The sequence below is a fragment of the Oncorhynchus kisutch genome, linkage group LG25 (genome assembly GCF_002021735.2).
Source record: "Oncorhynchus kisutch isolate 150728-3 linkage group LG25, Okis_V2, whole genome shotgun sequence".
Lineage (NCBI taxonomy): Eukaryota > Metazoa > Chordata > Actinopteri > Salmoniformes > Salmonidae > Oncorhynchus > Oncorhynchus kisutch.
Genome location: NC_034198.2, coordinates 34,205,000 through 34,227,199, shown reverse-complemented (window position 1 = coordinate 34,227,199; position 22,200 = coordinate 34,205,000). Strand labels below are relative to the sequence as shown.

General features: G+C 40.7%; 1 protein-coding gene across 1 annotated transcript in view; it reads left to right on the top strand.

Moving 5' to 3' along the window:
• Window positions 1-5: 5 nt before the first annotated feature.
• Window positions 6-22,200, top strand: part of LOC109889454 (myomesin-2) — a 38,191-nt gene continuing 15,996 nt past the window's right edge. Inside the window, exons 1-21 of the mRNA XM_020480889.2 lie at window positions 6-92; window positions 1,263-1,326; window positions 3,286-3,397; window positions 5,980-6,037; window positions 6,612-6,766; window positions 9,638-9,724; window positions 11,012-11,100; window positions 11,570-11,620; window positions 12,328-12,492; window positions 12,613-12,774; window positions 13,591-13,732; window positions 14,030-14,229; window positions 14,333-14,386; window positions 15,389-15,516; window positions 15,819-16,002; window positions 16,280-16,454; window positions 18,011-18,132; window positions 19,367-19,554; window positions 19,925-20,051; window positions 20,368-20,549; window positions 20,633-20,747. Coding sequence (XP_020336478.1) covers window positions 3,306-3,397; window positions 5,980-6,037; window positions 6,612-6,766; window positions 9,638-9,724; window positions 11,012-11,100; window positions 11,570-11,620; window positions 12,328-12,492; window positions 12,613-12,774; window positions 13,591-13,732; window positions 14,030-14,229; window positions 14,333-14,386; window positions 15,389-15,516; window positions 15,819-16,002; window positions 16,280-16,454; window positions 18,011-18,132; window positions 19,367-19,554; window positions 19,925-20,051; window positions 20,368-20,549; window positions 20,633-20,747 — 2,476 coding nt within the window. The 5' untranslated portion in view covers window positions 6-92; window positions 1,263-1,326; window positions 3,286-3,305. The remainder of the gene's footprint in view (window positions 93-1,262; window positions 1,327-3,285; window positions 3,398-5,979; window positions 6,038-6,611; window positions 6,767-9,637; window positions 9,725-11,011; window positions 11,101-11,569; window positions 11,621-12,327; window positions 12,493-12,612; window positions 12,775-13,590; window positions 13,733-14,029; window positions 14,230-14,332; window positions 14,387-15,388; window positions 15,517-15,818; window positions 16,003-16,279; window positions 16,455-18,010; window positions 18,133-19,366; window positions 19,555-19,924; window positions 20,052-20,367; window positions 20,550-20,632; window positions 20,748-22,200) is intronic.

The following is a 22,200-nucleotide window of genomic DNA, read 5'->3' as shown; positions in this document are numbered from 1 at the left end:
GGGACAAGATCACCTCTTCAAAGAGTGAATGGAGTCAATTGGGCGCAAGCTAAAAAAAACAACAACATTAGCACGCATTTCGTGAACAAGAAGTATAAAAAATATTTTCCGAGATGTGAGATAATTAATGTGTTCTATGTAATGCCGTATAGGTTTGGAATCGTGAGATTTGAGAAGGGATTTGCGTGACGATTAGTTTAGCAACTCTGTGACGCAGCATGACAACCTGGTTGACGGTCTGCTTGGTGGTATGGTAGTTCACCAGACTTTACTTTTCGTAGCTGTGTAGGAGAATTTACGCAGCAGGTTAGGATAATTAACGTATCAGGTTAGGATAATTAGGTGAAGGTTAGGAAAAGGGTTAGGGTTTGCTAAAATGCAAAACAAGTAAACCTTAGACGTCAATTTGAAATAAACTGTAATCCATCTCGCCTTGAACCATATATACCCCACAGGCGCGCATACTCGCCACGAATATTAAACACAGACTTCTATCATGACATTACACTGGGCCACACAGTTGAGTAAAAAACAACAAACAAAAACGTTTAAATGTTTATTGCAATTGCATGTATCTCTATAATATTTCTATAACAAATGGGCAGGCTTTGCATACATTTTGTACAATGTTATTTATGACAGAAGGCTATTAATGATCCGTTATTGTTTTAATTTAAGCTAACTAATAGATGAATAATGTTTGCATAAAGCTAAACAAGCTGTGTGACATTGCCTCTGATCTGGGGCTATTGGCAGGAATAGCCTAGCCTACGAATATACACTGTTGACTCCTAACCCAATCTCCCGTTAAAAATAGTGCTGGCTACAGTTCAGGTTTCAGGGTATGTCTTAAGGTTCCGTCTTGGTTCCTTCAGTTGAGCATAGAGCAAAACAAAAATGCATTAAGATAGCCTAACGCTAAAATACATATAACAAATATTACAATTTTTTGAAATTCTTACAATTGTAGCGTAGGCCTATTCATGAAATAGAGGCTAGAGTTGAAAGAAGTATGACATTTAAATGAAGTAAACTGGACACATTGTGCTCAGGCCAAATTTGGTAAATATAGCAAAATAAATGTTTTATAACTTATACAGTGAGCAAAGAAGCGCCGACACTGCATGATATGTAGCCTAGCCTACTGCAAGTAAGAAATGATGTTGAGGGTTGATGTAAAAGCTATATATAGTCATATGCCTATCCATAAATGGGATGCTGAGAGTTGCTGCACTCTGTGGGTCATTTTTTGTTTTCATCAGCGAGTGACTTCCAAGCGTGTTACGGCTGACCCACCTCTGCTTTCAACTCGTGTAATCTCTTGGGGTAAGTCAGGCCTATTATTGCCTTCCCTTACAGATTCCTTCATTTTTCCGAAAGGTGCTGATTTGAGAAATGTGCGCTTGGGACTTGGTTATATCGGAATGTGGAGATGTATTAGTCCAATTGCCCAATTAGTGCCTACTGCTTAGACCTTGACGTGACATAAAATTATATTATCTAGCAATATTCCTTTTAATATTTTTGGGGACTTATATTATTGATCTCATAATGTTGCTCTGATGGCATGCTAATAAATCAGTTTATATGGACTTTTAAAAGTCATTAAAAGAGAGCTGACTATATGTCTGCTATATGCAGATAAATGTGGCTCAGGGGTTGATATATCTGGTGCTTGAATGTCTGATGTTAATCACTTTTGCTTTATACTTGAGAAGTATTCTAACTATAATTTAGCTCAACCTGGCAGATACATGAGTATAGGGAATAGGATAGAAAAGTCAAAAAGCTAATTCCTGTTATTTGATTGTAAACCTATTTCAATTGTTGAGATGCATTATGCAACTGTGTACGAGTGTGGGAATTTAAGGCTGCCATAGGCCCATAGAAATGACAACTATGTCCATATTCAAAGAACTTATTCAAAACTAATGCCTTGATCACACCTACAGTGTCTTACGCAAAATGGTGCGCCTCATCATCTGGATATGTGTGCAACAAAAGTTAATAATTCTGCTTCTGCTACCTGCTACCATTCTGCTTTCTGTCAAGCCATCTACGCATACAGTTTGACGCATACGTTAGATAAATCCAATGTGTGGACCACACAGAACGCACTGCAACTGCCTCTGCAGCATAATGCTGAAAGGCAAACGCAGCATCCTATTGGAAATTAATGTACTTAATGCATTCTGGTGTACCAGATGCAATGACACTGTCGGTGTGATCGAGGCATAAGTTTATGTCCTGCCACTTAAACAACTTGCAAGTGCTCAGATTGTTCTTGTGTCTGTTAATATTCAATCTGCTACAGCAATAGGCTTCATGGGTTAGTATATTTTATTTAACACCGTATCATTTGTGAAATATACATTGAACCCCGTCATATGTTATACGTGTCTTAATGACGTTGAGATTGCAGTATTGTATGAATAACTGGAATAACTGAACATTCATGGAACCTTTATTTGCCAGTTAACTAGCTCTAACCCCCCCCCCCTCACACACACACCCTCTAATTTTAAACCCCCAATGAATTTACTTTTAATTCGGTCACCTATTCTACCCATAACTCAGACTGTTCCATTACATCAGAACAGGGGCCATCTCTTCTACCCATAACTCAGACTGTTCCATTACATCATAACAGGGGCCATCTCTCCTACCCATAACTCAGACTGTTCCATTACATCAGAACAGGTGTTATCTCTCCTACCCATAACTCAGACTGTTCCATTACATCAGAACAGGTGTTATCTCTTCTACCCATAACTCAGACTGTTCCATTACATCAGAACAGGTGTTATCTCTCCTACCCATAACTCAGACTGTTCCATTACATCAGAACAGGTGTTATCTCTCCTACCCATAACTCAGACTGTTCCATTACATCAGAACAGGCACAATGTTTCCCCTTGCACTGCAGGTTTGATGGAATTTGACCCCCAGCGTCTGTAACCTCACAGGCACTAATACCAACGATTTTTACAACTAAACCAAGATAGACCACAGCCTGTCTTTTCCAATGGGAACAAATTAGTGAATATCTGTCTCATTGTGCTAATACCTAAGGACATACTGTACTGCATATTGTACTGCATATTGTGCCTTGAAATGCATCAGTGGATCAAAAAGCCAGAAGAGCCATGGATCCGTTGCATTGCATTGTAAAACTACATTAACATGGTTTGTTGCTGTCATACAACTACTATATGTCTATTGGTAGCCATTATATTACTATTAGCCAATATAATACAGTATGTGTGTTCGTCATTTCAATCACAGGTCATTAAAAGTGATCAACTATGGCTGCAACAGTTGCCAGACACAAGCACGTGCACGTCAGCCACGACTGCCACAGTGCACAGTCTAAGGTTGTAGCAAAGCAGTATACAAGGTAAGGAAGATGGGCCCATAGGAATCCTATGCTTAATTTGAAACGTTTACACAGGCAACCCAATTTTGACGAATCAGATCTGCTCTGAAAAATATCTGATGTGAAAAGATCTGATGTGATTGGTCAAAAGACAATTAGTGAAAAAAAAGATCAGAATTAGGCTGCCTGTGTAAATGTAGCTCATGTGGTTTGGAAACTGGTGGCCAGATTTACGCATTTTTTGCACAGGAGTATAATAAGCACCTGCTATTTACCAGAGCGAATAATGCATTTAAATGGTAGAGCTTATTTAGCATATTTAGATTCAATGTAAATTAAGAGAGTTAACTGTTTTTCCTCTACTATTTGTTTCTGGTCTTTATTCCCCTCTGAGGATAAAGCACTGGTGTAAATACATAAAGTATATCTGGCCCTGGGTGTACAGTTTCAAATGGCAGTTAGTGTATTCAGCTGGGCTTTTAACAGTGGGTAAGTTTACACCTGGAGAGAGCACTTGTAACTCACTAACAGGTTGGTTCCCTGCTAATTGCCTAATCTCATGTAACTATGCAACCATCCTACTGCTATTACATCACTGGATCACATTCTCTTCTGTAAACTGGAGACACATGCTACACTGTCTTGCAATTTGTATTTGTATTTATTATGGATACCCATTAGCTGCTGCTAATGCAGCTGCCAATGTATAATGAACGGTTTTCTCTGTAATACACCTTTAGCTTATTTGCCTTCAACGAGGGGTGTGTTTATTTGTGTGTTGTGTATTGATCAACAGTGGCTCAGTTGGTAAACCATGGTCCTTGCAATGCCAGGGTTGTGGGTTTGATTCCCGTGGTGTACCAGTAAGGCTGGTACCCCAAGGTTCACAAAATCATTTTAGACCCAAGCCACCCCCTGTACCCGGACTTTGAACTACTCCCCTTTGGGCGCAGATACAGGGCACCCCTCAGCAGGAAAAACAGAACTAGACAATCATTTGTGCCATGTGTGATATCCCTCCTAAATAGCTCGGGCTAATGTTCCTAATGACTCAGTAAGGCCAGCAGGCTAGTCTTTTTTTATGTTTTATTGGTATGTAACTGTTATGAAAGTTGTATTGTCAATTATGTTTTGTATTTAAACGCCTCTTTAAACGTGACACTGCAACAAAATTTCCCCATGGGAACAATAAAGTCAGTAATTAAGTAAGAAAATATATGCAGTCACTGCTGTAAATTGCTCGGAATAAGAGGGTCTGCTTAATGACAAATGTAAAAAAAAAAATCTATGTCAGTACAAGAGACAGGACACTCACATTAGTTTGTACATATGTAGAGTGTTTGATCACCCTGTTGCAGGATAACTTTCCTGCAATGCAAAACATTTAAAACTTGCAGTGTAGTTGAGGTTTGAAAAGGCTTCTGAAGTTTGTAATTTCCTCTTTGAAATACAGTATAAATACAAATGTATGTGGACACCCCTTCAAAATAGTGGATTTGGCTATTTTAGCTGCACCTGTTGCTGACAGGTGAATAAAATCGAGCACACAGCCATGCAATCTCAATAAACAAACATTGGCTGTAGAATGCCCCATACTGAAGAGCTCAGTAACTTTCAACGTGGCACCGCAGCTCAGCTGCGAAGTGGTATGCCACACAAGCTCACAAAACGGGACTCTGCTGACCTAGTGCTGAAGAGCGTAGCGCGTAACAATCGTCTGTCCTCGGTTGCAACACTCACTACCGAGTTCCAAACTGCCCCTGGAAGCAACATAAGCACAAGAACTGTTCATCTGTAGCTTCATGAAATGGGTTTCCATGGCCGAGCAGCTGCACACAAGCCTAAGATCACCATGCGCAATGCCAAGCGTTGGCATGTCTCAGACATGATTTTCCCTAACGAAAAATGTATCAACCTATATAAATATGTCCATTAATTATAATCCACACAATAATTCAAATGTTCCTGTTGCTGCAGGATTATTTTCCTGCCGTATCAAATTGGCTCAAATTCACATCCTACATCTGTACCATACTGTCTATGGATCGTACCATGTTTCATCTATTTAATCTCTGATCATCTATATTACCTGTGGACACTTGTATGATTATTTTGTCAGGTATGCACAGACTGATGATTCATCCCCAAGAAATAGTACACTAGGTAATCTGACAGAAATGCAATCAGAATAGCTATTTTGAAAAACCCCGCAATAACATTGCTAAATATGTGATTATATTTTATTAGAGAGAGGGCTTTTGATGTAAATGAAGTGATTTTTAGCTTTACAACAATATTTACTCAGCAATGAGCTGATTATTGAAATGTAGCGAAGATGCTTACTGTATATATGGCACATCCTTTAGTTGTTATGGTTGTTATGGTTAGACTTAACATATATGTTTTTTGTGGTGCTTAGAGACTTTTCACTGCGGTGAGCCTTACTTAATGTAGATTTGGTCCTAAATGCTTGTTTGCTTGAACATAATTAGCTGCTTACACTTGTTAATGTTGACTTCGTAAATGCTCAACAAATAGTGAACTTGGAATTGCTTTTACCTTTTGTAAATTATGCTTTGACTATGTCTGTTTTGTTTATATAGCTCTGAGGTTGTGGAGGACGATTATCATCACAAACAAGAAACAAGAATCCAGGGAGTGGTAAGGTCCTTATCTGTCTTGTTGGGAGATGTCACCATAATTAAAAATGTATTTTGAAAAAGACGAGAGGAAATATTTAGTATCAGATCGGCAAAAGACTTGTTCTCTTTTCACCATATTGAGCCAAACTGTACTGTACAGGCTCCGATATTTTCTTTTCACATTATCCTCTCTAGCACGGTTCGCGCAACTACAGGTGTAGGATCTTAATTTGATCACCCTGTTGCAGGAGAATTTTCAGGAAATGTAAAACTTATAGTGTATTTTAGGTTTAAAAAGACTTGTGAAGTTTGTAATTTCAATTTGCTGACTTAATTTCCCCTTGTGATTTTTTAAATCCATTAATTATAATCCATGTAATAATTCAAATGTCCTGTTGCTGCAGGATTATTTTCCTGTTGTAGCAAACTGGCTCAGATTAAGATCCTACATCTGTATGGTGGATGCATAAACAGGCAGGCGCAGTACAGGTCGCCTCAGCTCGGCTTGGCTCAGTATGGTGAAAAGGATATTGACGAAAACTTAATGAGGTTTCATATACTGTAAAAATGTCACATTTCCATATTGTCTTCAGGTGCGGAAGAAGATGGTTGAGAAGTATGTTCGTGAGGAGTCTATGATAAGGGGTCCTCAATTCCTGACCACACTCCGATCCCATACCGTTTGGGAGCACACTCCTGTGAAACTATACTGTACGGTCGAGGGTTACCCTACCCCACTTGTGAAATGGTAAGGATTCAGTCTAAGTGGTTTATCTATGGGTATCAAATGGTATTGTATTGGTGTACACTCTTAGGAAAAAAGGTTCCAAAAGGGTTCTGCAGCTGTCCCCATAGGAGAACCCCTTTTGGTTCTAGGTAGAACCCTTTTCGGTTCCAGGTAGATCTATTTTGTGTTCCATGTAAAACCCTCTGTGGAAAGGGTTCTAAATGGAACCAAAAGGATTCTACCTGGAACCAATAAGGGCTCTTCAAAGGGTTCTCCTATGGGAACAGCCAAAGAACCCTTTTAGGTTCTAGACGGCACCTTTTTTTCTAAGAGTGTAGCACAAAGGGAGAACTGTTCCTCTGGTGCTATTCTCTCATTCCCTCTATGGGAGTGAAATAATGGTCAATGTTTTACAGATGATTGATAGTGTTTGATTTCAGTTGAGGCTAAGATGTAGTTCAACTTGTCACTGTCTCTGTAGAAATGTGTTTTGTTCTCCATTCCTGAGATTTGACTCATTGATAAACATGGTGAAAATGTAGATACATTTAGGTATCTGCTATAGGTACCTGCTACCACTTTAGGTACCTGCTATGACAAAGGTACAGACTGATTACACAGTCTATAGAAATGTTTGTGGTCTTACGAACATCCTTAAAAACGTAGGTGCTGGGCTAAAGAAGTAAACTTGTAAATAACAGAGAGGCCTGCACACTGAATATGCTCCCAATTTACCAGCATTATTTATTTAACCTTTATTTGATCAGGGAGTCATGATGAGACCAAGGTCTCTTTTACAGAAGAGCCATGAATGACATAAATGACATAAAATACACACATCAAAATATAAATACAAAATGGAAGCAGAAAGTAGAACATGGTCATAAAAAACAAACACATTCATCAGTAATAAGCTCCTCAATCAGCATTCTGAATCACCCTAGAGGCACCAGAACATCACATTCATCAGTAATAAGGTCCTCAGTCAACCTTCTGAATCACCCTAGAGGCACCAGAACATCACATTCATCAGTAATAAGGTCCTCAGTCAACCTTCTGAATCACCCTAGAGGCACCAGAACATCACATTCATCAGTAATAAGGTCCTCAGTCAACCTTCTGAATCACCCTAGAGGCACCAGAACATCACATTCATCAGTAATAAGGTCCTCAATCAGCATTCTGAATCACCCTAGAGGCACCAGAACATCACATTCATCAGTAATAAGGTCCTCAGTCAACCTTCTGAATCACCCTAGAGGCACCAGAACATCACATTCATCAGTAATAAGGTCCTCAGTCAACCTTCTGAATCACCCTAGAGGCACCAGAACATCACATTCATCAGTAATAAGTTCCTCAATCAGCATTCTGAATCACCCTAGAGGCACCAGAACATCACATTCATCAGTAATAAGGTCCTCAATCAGCATTCTGAATCACCCTAGAGGCACCAGAACATCACATTCATCAGTAATAAGGTCCTCAGTCAACCTTCTGAATCACCCTAGAGGCACCAGAACATCACATTCATCAGTAATAAGGTCCTCAGTCAACCTTCTGAATCACCCTAGAGGCACCAGAACATCACATTCATCAGTAATAAGGTCATCAGTCAACCTTCTGAATCACCCTAGAGGCACCAGAACATCACATTCATCAGTAATAAGGGCCTCAGTCAACCTTCTGAATCACCCTAGAGGCACCAGAACATCACATTCATCAGTAATAAGGTCCTCAATCAGCATTCTGAATCACCCTAGAGGCACCAGAACATCACATTCATCAGTAATAAGGTCCTCAGTCAACCTTCTGAATCACCCTAGAGGCACCAGAACATCACATTCATCAGTAATAAGGTCCTCAGTCAACCTTCTGAATCACCCTAGAGGCACCAGAACATCACATTCATCAGTAATAAGGTCATCAGTCAACCTTCTGAATCTCCCTAGAGGCACCAGAACATCACATTCATCAGTAATAAGGTCCTCAGTCAACCTTCTGAATCACCCTAGAGGCACCAGAACATCACATTCATCAGTAATACGTTCCTCAATCAGCATTCTGAATCACCCTAGAGGCACCAGAACATCACATTCATCAGTAATAAGGTCCTCAGTCAACCTTCTGAATCACCCTAGAGGCACCAGAACTTCACATTCATCAGTAATAAGGTCCTCAGTCAACCTTCTGAATCACCCTAGAGGCACCAGAACATCACATTCATCAGTAATAAGGTCCTCAAGTCAACCTTCTGAATCACCCTAGAGGCACCAGAACATCACATTCATCAGTAATAAGGTCCTCAGTCAACCTTCTGAATCACCCTAGAGGCACCAGAACATCACATTCATCAGTAATAAGGTCCTCAGTCAACCTTCTGAATCACCCTAGAGGCACCAGAACATCACATTCATCAGTAATAAGGTCCTCAATCAGCATTCTGAATCACCCTAGAGGCACCAGAACATCACATTCATCAGTAATAAGGTCCTCAGTCAACCTTCTGAATCACCCTAGAGGCACCAGAACATCACATTCATCAGTAATAAGGTCCTCAATCAGCATTCTGAATCACCCTAGAGGCACCAGAACATCACATTCATCAGTAATAAGCTCCTCAGTCAACCTTCTGAATCACCCTAGAGGCACCAGAACATCACATTTAAGAACATTTAGAAGATTGTTCCACAAATAAGGTGCAAGAAAAACTAAAAACTGATGTACCTAACTCAGTAGAGACCAAAGGAATTTCCAGAGTAGCATATTCAGTGAGCTAGCCTCTCTGGTAATACAGTCTGATCACAATATTCTGCTCATGTGGTCACTTTTGTGTTACCACATCCAACTGAAAGATTCACCATCAACCACTTCTACTTGATTTCTCTCCAGGTATAAAGATGGTGTCAGCATTGACATGTCATCAATTAAATACAATGTGCAGGACAATGTCGGAATTCATACCCTGGAGATTGCCAAGTAAGTTATTCTCATGGTAGGATTTTTTTGGTTTACTAGCTATAGCTAGTCTATGTGTTTCAGACATTAGGAGGCACAATGGATGCACACCGTCAGTGGTAAAACAATGAGGGAAAGCACATGTTCTCATTGATTTGAGTTGTTTATTATTTAGATCCATTTGTCCACAAAACATTATCCCATCACGGTAGCTTATCACGGCCATTTAAAAAATCTGATACAATATCATGACTTTGCTTTTGGAACATTGGGGATTTTCACTGTGGCCTCCCTGCATTTCACTCACAATCCCAGTGTTTAATGTTAACTTAATTAACACACGAGTGCCCACAAAAGGGAGTCTTGTGAATGGTGGAGCTGTAGCTGTGGAGCTTTTCCAATTTAGTCAAAAGCCCTCTTGGGCGCCGCCCTCATCTTGAGGACTCGTCAGCTGTTCATAGCGAAGTGCTGAGCTCTGTGTCATTGGATCTTGGAGCTCCTTAAAGAGCACTGCATCCCCTCGCTGTCAGAGTGTCAGGGGCACCAAGGCTAGATCCCCTCTCAAGTCTCAAAGCACTTTTTGCCTCTCCAAATCAAAATGAAAGGTCTCAATAAAGAAATGCCACTCTGTATTCTCCCAGTGTTCAAACCCTTTCACACTCAGAGAACAACCGTGGTTTGGAGACAGAGAGGGAAAGTGAGTGTGGACAGCTTTAAAATAGTGTGTGCAAGGTCAAGGTCTGATATCTGTCACTATTCTCAGCCTTCTCTCCCCCCTTGAATCTTCAGATGTTTGCCATTCATGTTTAAAAGCCTCTCATGTTGAATATCTCCTGAAGAATTCATGGACTTGTTTTTTTCTTCGTCCCCTGCATAGAATTATTCTCCTGTCCTGAGTTCAAAACATTTGATAATGTCTGCCATGATCTTGAGTGTGTGGTTCTAGAGGTCAAGATACGACGCTAGAAAAGCATTTAAATGTTCTGTATTTATTTGCTGTGCAATATTGTGCATTAATAGAGCCATAACAACATTTCAAATGAGGACCGTGTCTTGATATTTCACAGTATTAATTTTAGTCAACAGCAATTTGCATAATCTACATAATTTATCATCCTTTGAAAGTTTACCATCCTGTAAATTCAACTCATGAAATTATGTTTGGTGGTTAGTAAATTAATAAAAAATAAATAATAAATCCACAAACAAAAATAAATAGATAAAAGTCTAAGCCTTAAGTATTGCTGAGATGTTTATGTTTGTTCATGTACAGTTTCCAATATGTATTCTTCCTGGTATTCACTATAGGTGTGAAACTGATGACACTGCGCAGTACACTGCTGTGGCTGGTAACATTCATGGACAGGTCTCTACTCAAGCCTCTGTCATTGTCAAGAGTAAGTCTGGAAAGGCAAAAACATACATTGTTTTTAATAAATGCTTATTTAAACGGCCAATCAGCAGTGGACACAATAATAAAGCATACTCCCCACTACTGTTGCGGTGAAAAGTTGAGGGATGGGGCTGGAGAAATGTAATATCTCTCAAATTCATAGACAGAGCTATGGATGCAAGGACTGAACATCCATGATATCACAATCATAGTTTTAACCACGTTTTGAAACATTGGCGTAAAACAAGATTATATTTTGTGTTTTGATGGGCTACTACAATTAAACTAAGCTCATGAGGCAATTAGAAGTTATATAACTTATAAGTCCAAAAATGTATGGAGCAACTGCTGATTGCCCCTTTTAAATGGAAAGCGTATGTGTAATTACTTGATTTATACCATAATCATACAACATGATGGTGTATTGTATTGTTGCATAGTGATTGTGTGTGTATAATATGTCTGTTCTGCAGGGATCAGAGAAGAAGGACATTCATCTTCCTATGCATGGCTTCCTTACACAAGTAAGTCCACCCAACACAACTGTCCTGTGTATTCTCTCTGATACTTAATTTATCCTCTGAGTAGATTCTGAGCACCGTTGAATCAAATCCAATCACTGGGCATTGCTTGAATAGGGCCTCATTCTTCTTGAATTGTAAAGATGTAGCCTACATACTGTTCCTAGGCCGTCATTGAAAATAAGAATCTGTTCTTAACTGACTTGCCTAGTTAAATAAAGGTAAAATAAAACAACAATGTTTTGTACTATAGTGAAAGACAAACATAAACTACTGTAGAAGGTATATCAATTCAAACATGCTTTGTTAGAAGAATGTTGTTTTTGATTTATTTCCAAATGTTTGATGTGCTTGATACCGTTCCATTAATTCCATTCCAGCCATTACAATGAACCTGTCCTCCTATAACTCCTTCCACCAGCCTCCTCTGGTATATATTAATCACAACACCAGTTGCCCTTTTGTCTTCTTTAAAAAGAGAATAGGAGACAGAGAGTGCTATTTAAGTGGTATGAATATGCTGAGGTACATAGATCGTTTTTGTCAGACTGTCACAATATCTTTAGAATAATTCAGAGCGCTCTCTCTCTTTCAAAGTGTATGTAATTGCATGGTTGCAGAAAATAATTGTGATCATGGTGCTCTATAATGATGTTACTGAAATAGAGTCATAATACTGTAAGTATGTCCTCCTTTACTGTCTTCTGCAGTTCCCATGTTGCCGGAGATCAAATACACCAAGATCAACATCACCTTCCTGGAGACTTTTGGCTCGGTCTTTGGAACAGAGGGAGACACAGTCACCTTGGCCGCCACAATGACCGCTACTCCTAACCTAGCCAATCTGCAGCCTGAAGCTCAATGGTTCAGAGATGGTATCACATTTTCTCTTACGATCATAACGCTCTCAATAACAGACGATTTACTAGGCCAGTTTTGTAACTTCAGCTACTGACAGGTCCTCACTTTTTAATGTTCCTGTTTTTTTGTGTCAGATCATCGGCTGTCAGACTCCAAGTGGGTGAAGATAGAGTCTGCTAGAGGCGAGACCAAGCTGACCCTGCCTCACCTGAACAAGGATGATGAGGGTGTCTACTCACTCCGTATGGTTACAAAGGGGGGAGATGCAGTCCACAGTGCATTTGTTTCCTGTGCAGGTAAAACAACAACTAACTTTGAGAATTGTAGCCAGGGGCGCAACTGTCACTGGGGACGGGGGGACGTCCCCAACTAACTTCTGAAATTGCATTTTTGTCCCCCCCAGTTTTATCATTGGAATGTGATACAAAACAAGGCAACGGTTTGCTTTAGGACCATGCGGACGCCTCCAAGCGGTCGGGTAGGCTGTTTGGAGTGTTTATCCGACCGGATAAAAAATATATATATATCTAAAACCAAAGTTGCGCCCCTGTTTGTAGCTATACCCCCTTTGTGTGTACCAGCAATGCAGCTACTTTAAAAATGGTAGTGTCAGTAATATTCTGATCTTTCAAAAAAGCTGATTTGGTCCTTTGATGGTTCTGTTCACAGGGAGTTTCAGGTATTGTGTGATTCAAAGCCATATATTTACAGTTAGGCCTACTTTTAGAATAGAGAGTGAAGCCAACTTTTGGAATATCATTTTTGAATTTAGAATTTTTGTTCTAGTTCTAGACATTCAGTTAGTATTGTTTAAATATTCCCCATGTAATGTCAATGGGGAGCTAACATGGCTGCCATATAATTTTATAGTGTCATGTAAATGCATCACAATTCATAAACTGCATTGGCCCAACTCGCTAAATACAGGGTTGTCAGTAGTTACAACAGCCACAAAGTCAAAATTGGCTATATTGTAAAAATGTATGATTTCAAACATTTGCTTTTTGGTCTTAATTGAAGGTTAGGGTTAGGCATATGGTTAATGTTAGGGTTAGGTCAGATTTAAAGTATGAAGATATGAAGATGTGACTTGCTTTGTGTCCCTGTGTCAGATGGTCCTCCCCCAGTGCCTGGAGCTCCAGGTGCCCCAATGGACATCAAGATCCATGACGCCAACAGAGATTATGTCATCGTGTCCTGGAAGCCTCCCAACACCACCACTGAAGGCCCCATCATCGGATACTTTGTAGATAGGTAACGGAAGGTGTTGAAATGGGAATCAAATGTGAATATTTCCAGCTACTTTTTCCAGATGCCATGATCTGACCAGGAAAAACATCAGGAACCTGTTATATACTTTCATTTTTTTCTTCTTCTTATAATCACATAACAATCTAGGCTCCAAAATTGGAGACAAATCTGCAAATTACAACCTATACTCTTCCACCACTGTTCGTAGCTGGTGACAGGATAATGTAGCTATATCAGCCAAAATGTCCTCTTCAGAGATGGATTTGGGGAGATGAACCAATTTTCCTCATTTTGTTTCAGGTGTGAAACTGGAACTGAAAATTGGGTGCAGTGCAATGACTCCCCCATTAAGATCTGTAAATATCCTGTACCTGGCCTGTTCGAGGGCCACTCCTACTATTTCCGTGTGCGGGCAATAAACTCACACGGCATCAGCAAGCCCTCCAGAATATCTGACCCCATCGCCGCCCTGGACCCGACTGAATTTGAAAGACTCCATGGTAATGTGGTGATGACATCTTAAACTTTACCTTGTGAGTTCATGTATTCTCTAGAATCAAATTAAATGTAAATACTTTTATGTTTTTATCTTTGTTTTGACAGCCATCAAGTTGGGTGGAAAACTTGACGTTGTAATTTACCACAACGACGTTGAAGGTACTAAATGTTTTTCTATGATGTATGGGGATCCTTGAATCTCGATCAACTAGTTTGATGCAAAAATCTTTGATGTTCTTCTAAGAAGTCATGATATTACTTTTCTATGCTTATTTCTGTATATCTCATCAGACACTGAAAGGAGGTCCAACTCCCCATTTACAATATTGCCATATCATTAGCCCTCACATTGTACCATGCCTAACATCTGTACAACAACTGTCACATCTTTTACATTTTAGTTATTTAGCAGACACTCTTATCCAGAGCGACTTACAGGAGCAATTAGGGTTAAGGGCCTTGCTCAAGGTTACATTGACAGGTTTGTTTTACCCAGTCAGCTCAGGGATTCAAACCAGTAACCTTTTGGTTACTGACCCAATGCTCTTAACCACTAGGCTACTAATCAGCTGCTCTCTGTCTCAATATTTAGCAATAATGGAATTATTTTATTGTATTTTTCTCAAGGGGGGGGGACTGTGGGGGGGATCTTGGAGGGCTGGTGGCCTGGTGGTTGGGAGCTTGGGCTGGTAGCTGATAGGTCGCTGGTTCTGGTCCCCATTTTTGACCTTATGGGAGATCTGACGACGTGCCCTTGAGTTGACTCTGGTTGCTTCTGTGGGTCGCTCTAGATGGGAGTCTGTTAGATGACTGAATGGGATGTAGATGTTGAGCGGCTTCACTGCAAGTAAATTGTATGTTTTAATATTCAATATAAAATTAAAAAATTTAAATATTTATATACATGAAATAACACATATGGAATCATGTAGTAACCAAAACAATGTTTACTACATGATAACATATGTTTTACTTAATAGTTTTGATGTCTTCACTATTATTCTACAATGTAGAAAATAGTGAAAATAAAGAAAAACCCTTGAATGAGTAGGTGTGTCCAAACCTTTGCCTGGCACTGTATGTGTATAGACAACTCGGGGGAATGCTCCCACTTGGGCAAAAAACAGTTTGTGAATTCTTTTTGATGTCTTGTGTCCGTAGATGGGAAGAAAGTACCAGGAACCCCCTCCAAGTTGCACGCTTCAGAGACCGACCGAACATATGTTGTCCTCAGCTGGAAACCTGCTCCTTATCAGGGCCAGGCCCCAGTGTGGTACTATATTGAGAAGGTTGGTCTCTCTCTGCTCTCTCACCTTTCTTTTTTACCCAAATTTTGCAGCAACAGAATAGAGACACATTTCAACATGGAATCACTAGATTTGTGTCCTCTAAAACACATTAAATCTTTCTGGGATCCCACTTCAATAGAATAATCAAGGGCAATTACAAGTAGGGTCATGATTCAAATCAAATGAATGGTTGAAGTCTACATAATGAATTGGGGTTATGTCTTCTTCTCCATTGCATTTGACAGTATCTGTGGATGTTGTTACAGAGTGTAAATGTTGTCTTTGGGGCTCTTCCCTCACAGTGCTTGGCCGAGAGCGGTGCGTGGCAGAGGGTAAACACTCAGGTACCCGTGAGATCTCCTCGCTATGCCGTGTTCGATTTGTCTGAGGGAAAACAGTACTTGTTCCGCGTGCTGGCTGCAAACATGTACGGCAGCAGTGAAGCCTCTGAGCCCACAGAGCCCATTCAGACTCAAGAGCTGCGCGGTAAGAAGGTCCTCTTCAGTGGCTTTATAGCTATCTCTTAAAGTCCTCCACAAGGTTGTTCTCAAGTATTTTCTCTAAATGTCAAACTCCCTGCAAAGCATAGCAATAGTCAAGGGTAGAATTTGAAAAAAGTTACTCTGGAAAAATTTTTTAAAAGTCATTTGCACCCATATTACAGATTTAGCCAAAAAAATTAAAGTGTCCTTCATTTAAAGTAAGTTATAGATAATTGACCTTTTGCCTTAGACATTAACCATGCCTTATTCATCTACTGTAGGGGTCCCCTCCGCTCCTGGTCAGGTGGTTGCCACAAGGGAGACTGATACATCTCTTCTTATCCAATGGGCTGAACCCAAGGAGCCTAATAATCTTATTGGCTACTACATCGATGTGTGTGTAAAAGGCTCCAAGGACTGGGGTTCAGCTAACCACAAACCTCACAAGAACAACAAGTATGTATTCTGTCTTGTACAGTGGCTTGCGAAAGTATTCACCCTGCTTGGCATTTTTCCTATTTTGTTGCCTTACAACCTGGAATTAAAATGGACTATTTGGGGGTTTGTATCATTTGATGCCGACCACTTTGAAGATGCAAAATATTTTGAAGATGTAAAATATTTTTAAAACTTGAGCATGCATAACTATTCACCCCCCAAAGTCAATACTTTGTAGAGCCACCTTTTGCAGCAATTACAGCTGCAAGTCTCTTGGGGTATGTCTCTATAAGCTTGGCACATCTAGCCACTGGGATTTTTGCCCATTCTTCAAGACAAAACTGCTCCAGCTCTTTCAACTTGGATGGGTTCCGCTGATGTACAGCAATTTTAAGTCATACCACAGATTCTCAATTTGATTGAGGTATGGGCTTTGACTAGGCCATTCCAAAACATTTAAATGTTCCCCTTAAACCACTCAAGTGTTGCTTTAGCAGTATGCTTAGGGTCATTGTCCTGCTGGAAGGTGAACCTCCGTCCCAGTCTCAAATCTCTGGAAGACAAACCTGTTTCTCTCAAGAATTTCCTTGCATTTAGTGCCATCCATCATTCCTTCAATTCCCAGTCCCTGCCGATGAAAAACATGGATGGTTTCTCGGGGTGATGAGAGGTGTTGGGTTTGCGCCAGATATAGCGTTTTCCTTGATGGCCAATAAGCTGAATTTTAGTCTCATCGGACCAAAGTACTTTCTTCCATATGTTTGGGGAATCTCCCACATGCCTTTTGGCGAACACCAAACACTAAGTGTTTGCTTATTTTTTTCTTAAAGCAATGACTTTTTTTCTGTCCAGTCTTCCGTAAAGCCCAGTTCTGTGGAGTGTACGGCTTAAAGTGGTCCTATGGACAGATACTCCAATCTCTGCTGTGGAGCTTTGCAGCTCCTTCGGGGTTATCATTGGTCTCTTTGTTGCCTCTCTGATTAATGCCCTCCTTGCCTGGTCCATGAGTTTTAGTGGGCGACCCTCCCTTGGCACGTTTGTTGTGGTGCCATATTCTTTCCATTTTTTATAATGGATTTAATGGTGCTCCGTGGGATGTTCAAAGTTTCGGAAGTTTCAGAGTTTCAGATGGTGGTGCCCCTTGCTTAGTGGTGTTGCAGACTCTGGGCATTTCAGGTGTATATATACTTAGATCATGTGACACTTAGATTGCACACAGGTGGACTTTATTTAACTAATTATGTGACTTCTGAAGGTAATTGGTTGTACCAGATCTTATTTAGTGGCTTCATAGAAAAGGGGGTGAATACATATGCACGCACCACTCTTCTGTTTTTTTGAATTTTTTTGTATTTTCTAAACAAGTAATTTTTAAAATTTCACTTCACCAATTTGAACTATTTTGTGTATGTCCATTACATGGAATCCAATTAAAAATCTATTTAAATTACAGGTTGTAATGCAACAAAATAGGAAAAAGGCCAAGGCGGATGAATACTTTTGCAAGGCACTGTACTTATTATTTGAAGTGTGATTTCATTCATCACAATGCTTCATTTGCTATTTTTGATTAGGTTTGTGGTTCAAGGTTTGACCACTGGTGAGACATATGCTTTCCGTGTGCAAGCCATCAATGAGCTGGGTCTTAGTGATGAATCACAGGAGTCCTCCCCCCTCTCTGTCAAAGCTGCACTCAGTGAGTATGGACACACACACACACACACACACACACACACACACACACACACACACACACACACACACACACACACACACACACACACACACACACACACACACACACACACACACAGCAGACAGAATATACTTGTCATTTGTCGAGATTCCAACCAGGTGGAAAAAGTGCTGCATTCAATATGGCAGTAGCAACAGTAACAAAGAAGAAAATTGCAAATACTACATTTTAGCGACCCACTGTGCTTAGCTGGAGGCTCTTTTCTCTGTGAATGATCACAGTGAATAAATTGTAGCAATGTTGTCAAGACTTTCTTCAAGGCCGTTGGTAGCTGTCCAGAAGTAAAACACACAAAGGCATCTAACTTTGATGCCTTAAGTCGGCTGAATATCTAATGATTATATCATCACAAGCATCGTATCATTAAATAAATGTCTCCAATAAATGAAGAGGACTGTCATTCTTCCTATTCACACGTTTCAGCAGGACAGCCTGGGAGCCTATTGGATTTGAGCCTGTCATCGTGTACTTTTCTCGATGTCCAAATTATGTGAATAATTTAGGCAATCTGAGTCAAAAACAAACCATTGGTTCGTAGAGTTCCTTTGGGACATTCAACCAACAACTGCAGATTGTTTCATCAAACCATACATTTCTAAATTCATTGACGATACTCCAAGCTATGTGGATTGCAGGTTTTTTTAACAACAATTATCATATTTACATTTAGCAGATGCTCTTATCCAGAGTGACTTATAGGGGCAATTTAGGTTAAGTGCCTTGCTTAAGAGCACACCGACTGATTTTTCACCTAGTTGGCTCTGGGATTTGAACCAGCGACCTTTCGGTTACTGGCCCAACGTGCTGAAACGCTAGGCTACATGCTAGTTGGCGCCATTATGCACTCTTAGAAAAATAGGTTCTGAAAGGGTTCTGCAGCTTTCCCCAAAGGATAACTCTTTTTGGTTCCAGTTAGAACCCTTTTTGGTTCCAGGTAGAACCATTTTGTGTTCCAGGTCCTGGAACCAAAAAGTTTCTACCTGGAACCAAAAGGTTCCTCTATGGGGAGAGCCGAAGAACCCTTTTTGGTTCCAGATAGCACCTTTTTTTCTAAGAGTGTAGAGAACCCTGCTATATATCCAATCCAGGTCATGTGACATGATTAAAACAGGGCCCAAAAAACAGGGCCCTACTCATGATACATGTTTAAGACACTTGTAAACTCTGTGTGCAGCGACTCCCTCTGCTCCATATGACATTGCTCTGCTGGCCTGTGACGGAGAGTCTATGGTTCTGAACTGGAAGCACCCAGTCCACTCCGGTGGCTCTCCAGTGGTTGAATACTACATTGACAAACACAGGCACGGAGAACACACATGGAGAGAGATCAACATCCCACCAATCAAAGAGCGGCTGTTCAAGGTACAAAGTCTGATCGACCTGAGTCATCTAAACACATCTGTAATGGTTAGGATTATACACTCTTAGAACAAAAGGTGCTTTCTAGGACCTAAAAGGGTTCTTCGGCTGTCCCCATAGGAAAACTCTTTGCACAACCCTTTTTTGTTCCATGCCCTTTTCAGTTCAATGTAGAACCCTTTCCATAGAGGGTTCTACCTGAAACAAAAAAAGTTTTTTACCTGGAACCAAAAAGGGTTTTCCTAATGGGGACAGCCGTAGAACCCTTTAAGGTCCTAGATGGCACCTTTAGTGTAGATAGTGTAGGATCATATGGAATCTATTGCAGTTCAATTAGTTGTAACCATTTTAGTACTTTCCTTCACAACCACAGGTTGAACATCTGAGTGCAGGTGCAGTCTATGAGTTCATGGTTTATGGTGGAAGTCTTGCTGGTCTTGGTGCCCCCTCTGCCCCCAGCAAGGCCTTCCATTGTGATGCCTGGACCATACCCGAGCCAGGTACAGTACTGAAAACCTCTCTAAAACAAGTTTCTATTTTAAAGATGAAGTGTGCATAGTTCAAAGAAGTGAAGATCATTTTACATGCAAATACCGTTGCATAATTAAACCATTAATGCATATCTCATAATTCGTCATGAATTATGGAATAGGTGTATTCAAGCAGAAGCTTATCGCCGGTACCACTTCCAACATCAATCGTTAAAACAGCGGCACATAGACATTACACAGTCTGACGTATGTGCTCTGACTTACGTCTGACATGAAGAACTGCTTGTCTGTCATTTTTGTACATTTACTGCACTCTGAATTTCAGGTCCAGCCTATGACATGACTTTCTGCGAGATCCGTGATGACTCTGTGTTGGTGGAGTGGAAGGCTCCCGTCTACACCGGCACCAGCCCGATCACAGGCTACTTTGTTGACTTTGCAAAGAAAGGCTCAGATGAATGGCACTGTTCCAACGAGAGCCACGCTGTCAGTCACCGCTACCACAAGGTACAGAGAGTATTCCTAGAATACCTGCGTTATGACAATGTGTCAGCCTATCTGACACATTTGACAGTCCTCCTCGTTTTCAGGTGACTGGGCTGGAAGTTGGAGTGTCCTATGTGTTCAGAGTGCGCGCGGCGAACGCTGAAGGTGCCGGCAAGCCTTCCTTGGCTTCTAACCCTGTGGTTGCCAAAGCAGTGAAAGGTACTGTTGGACAGACACAAACAGACACAATTCCCTATGCTGCGCTTCAATGTGGCTTAGAGCAGAGCAGCATTCGTTCAGTGTGTTCCACAGAGAATGTTTATTTGGGTCAGGATTCCCAATAAATGGGACTTAGATTAGGAGAGTAATACCACAGGGTGTGTAGTACACTAGACAGGGTTATGAGGAGGGGCTTAGGGAGGGGTAGTCTGTGCTTCTGTCGATAAGGAACATTGGGAGGACGTGGGAGTAGAGAAAAATAGATGACTCATATGGAGCTCGGTAGAGATGTTGAAGTGAGAAGGTGCAGACCATCAGGCGACCTGCAGAGGGCAGTGTTGTATTCTGCAGGGACATCAGCGACTCAAGCACAAGGCTGGTTGAGATCAGAGAAAAGTCATTTTCATAACTCTCTAGGTATTCATTCAACAGAGGATGCAGAACATAAATGCAGAAATAGTCTGTGAACATATAATGAACATACTACCCTACTATGACTGTACCAAAACACACATCTCTAGGATGCTGTACTACCCTACTATGACTGTACCAAAACACACATCTCTAGGATGCTGTACTACCCTACTATGACTGTACCAAAACACACATCTCTAGGATGCTGTACTACCCTACTATGACTGTACCAAAACACACATCTCTAGGATGCTGTACTACCCTACTATGACTGTACCAAAACACACATCTCTAGGATGCTGTACTACCCTACTATGACTGTACCATAACACATCTCTAGGATGCTGTACTACCCTACTATGACTGTACCAAAACACACATCTCTAGGATGCTGTACTACCCTACTATGACTGTACCAAAACACACATCTCTAGGATGCTGCACTACTCTACTCTACTATGACTGTACCAAAACACACATCTCTAGGATGCTGCACTACCCTACTATGACTGTACCAAAACACACATCTCTAGGATGCTGCACTACCCTACTATGACTGTACCAAAACACACATCTCTAGGATGCTGCACTACCCTACTATGACTGTACCAAAACACACATCTCTAGGATGCTGCACTACCCTACTATGACTGTACCAAAACACACATCTCTAGGATGCTGTACTAGCCTACTATGACTGTACCAAAACACACATCTCTAGGATGCTGTACTACCCTACTATGACTGTACCAAAACACACATCTCTAGGATGCTGTACTACCCTACTATGACTGTACCAAAACACATCTCTAGGATGCTGTACTCCCCTACTATGACTGTACCAAAACACATCTCTAGGATGCTGTACTCCCCTACTATGACTGTACCAAAACACACATCTCTAGGATGCTGTACTACCCTACTATGACTGTACCAAAACACACATCTCTAGGATGCTGCACTACCCTACTATGACTGTACCAAAACACACATCTCTAGGATGCTGTACTCCCCTACTATGACTGTACCAAAACACACA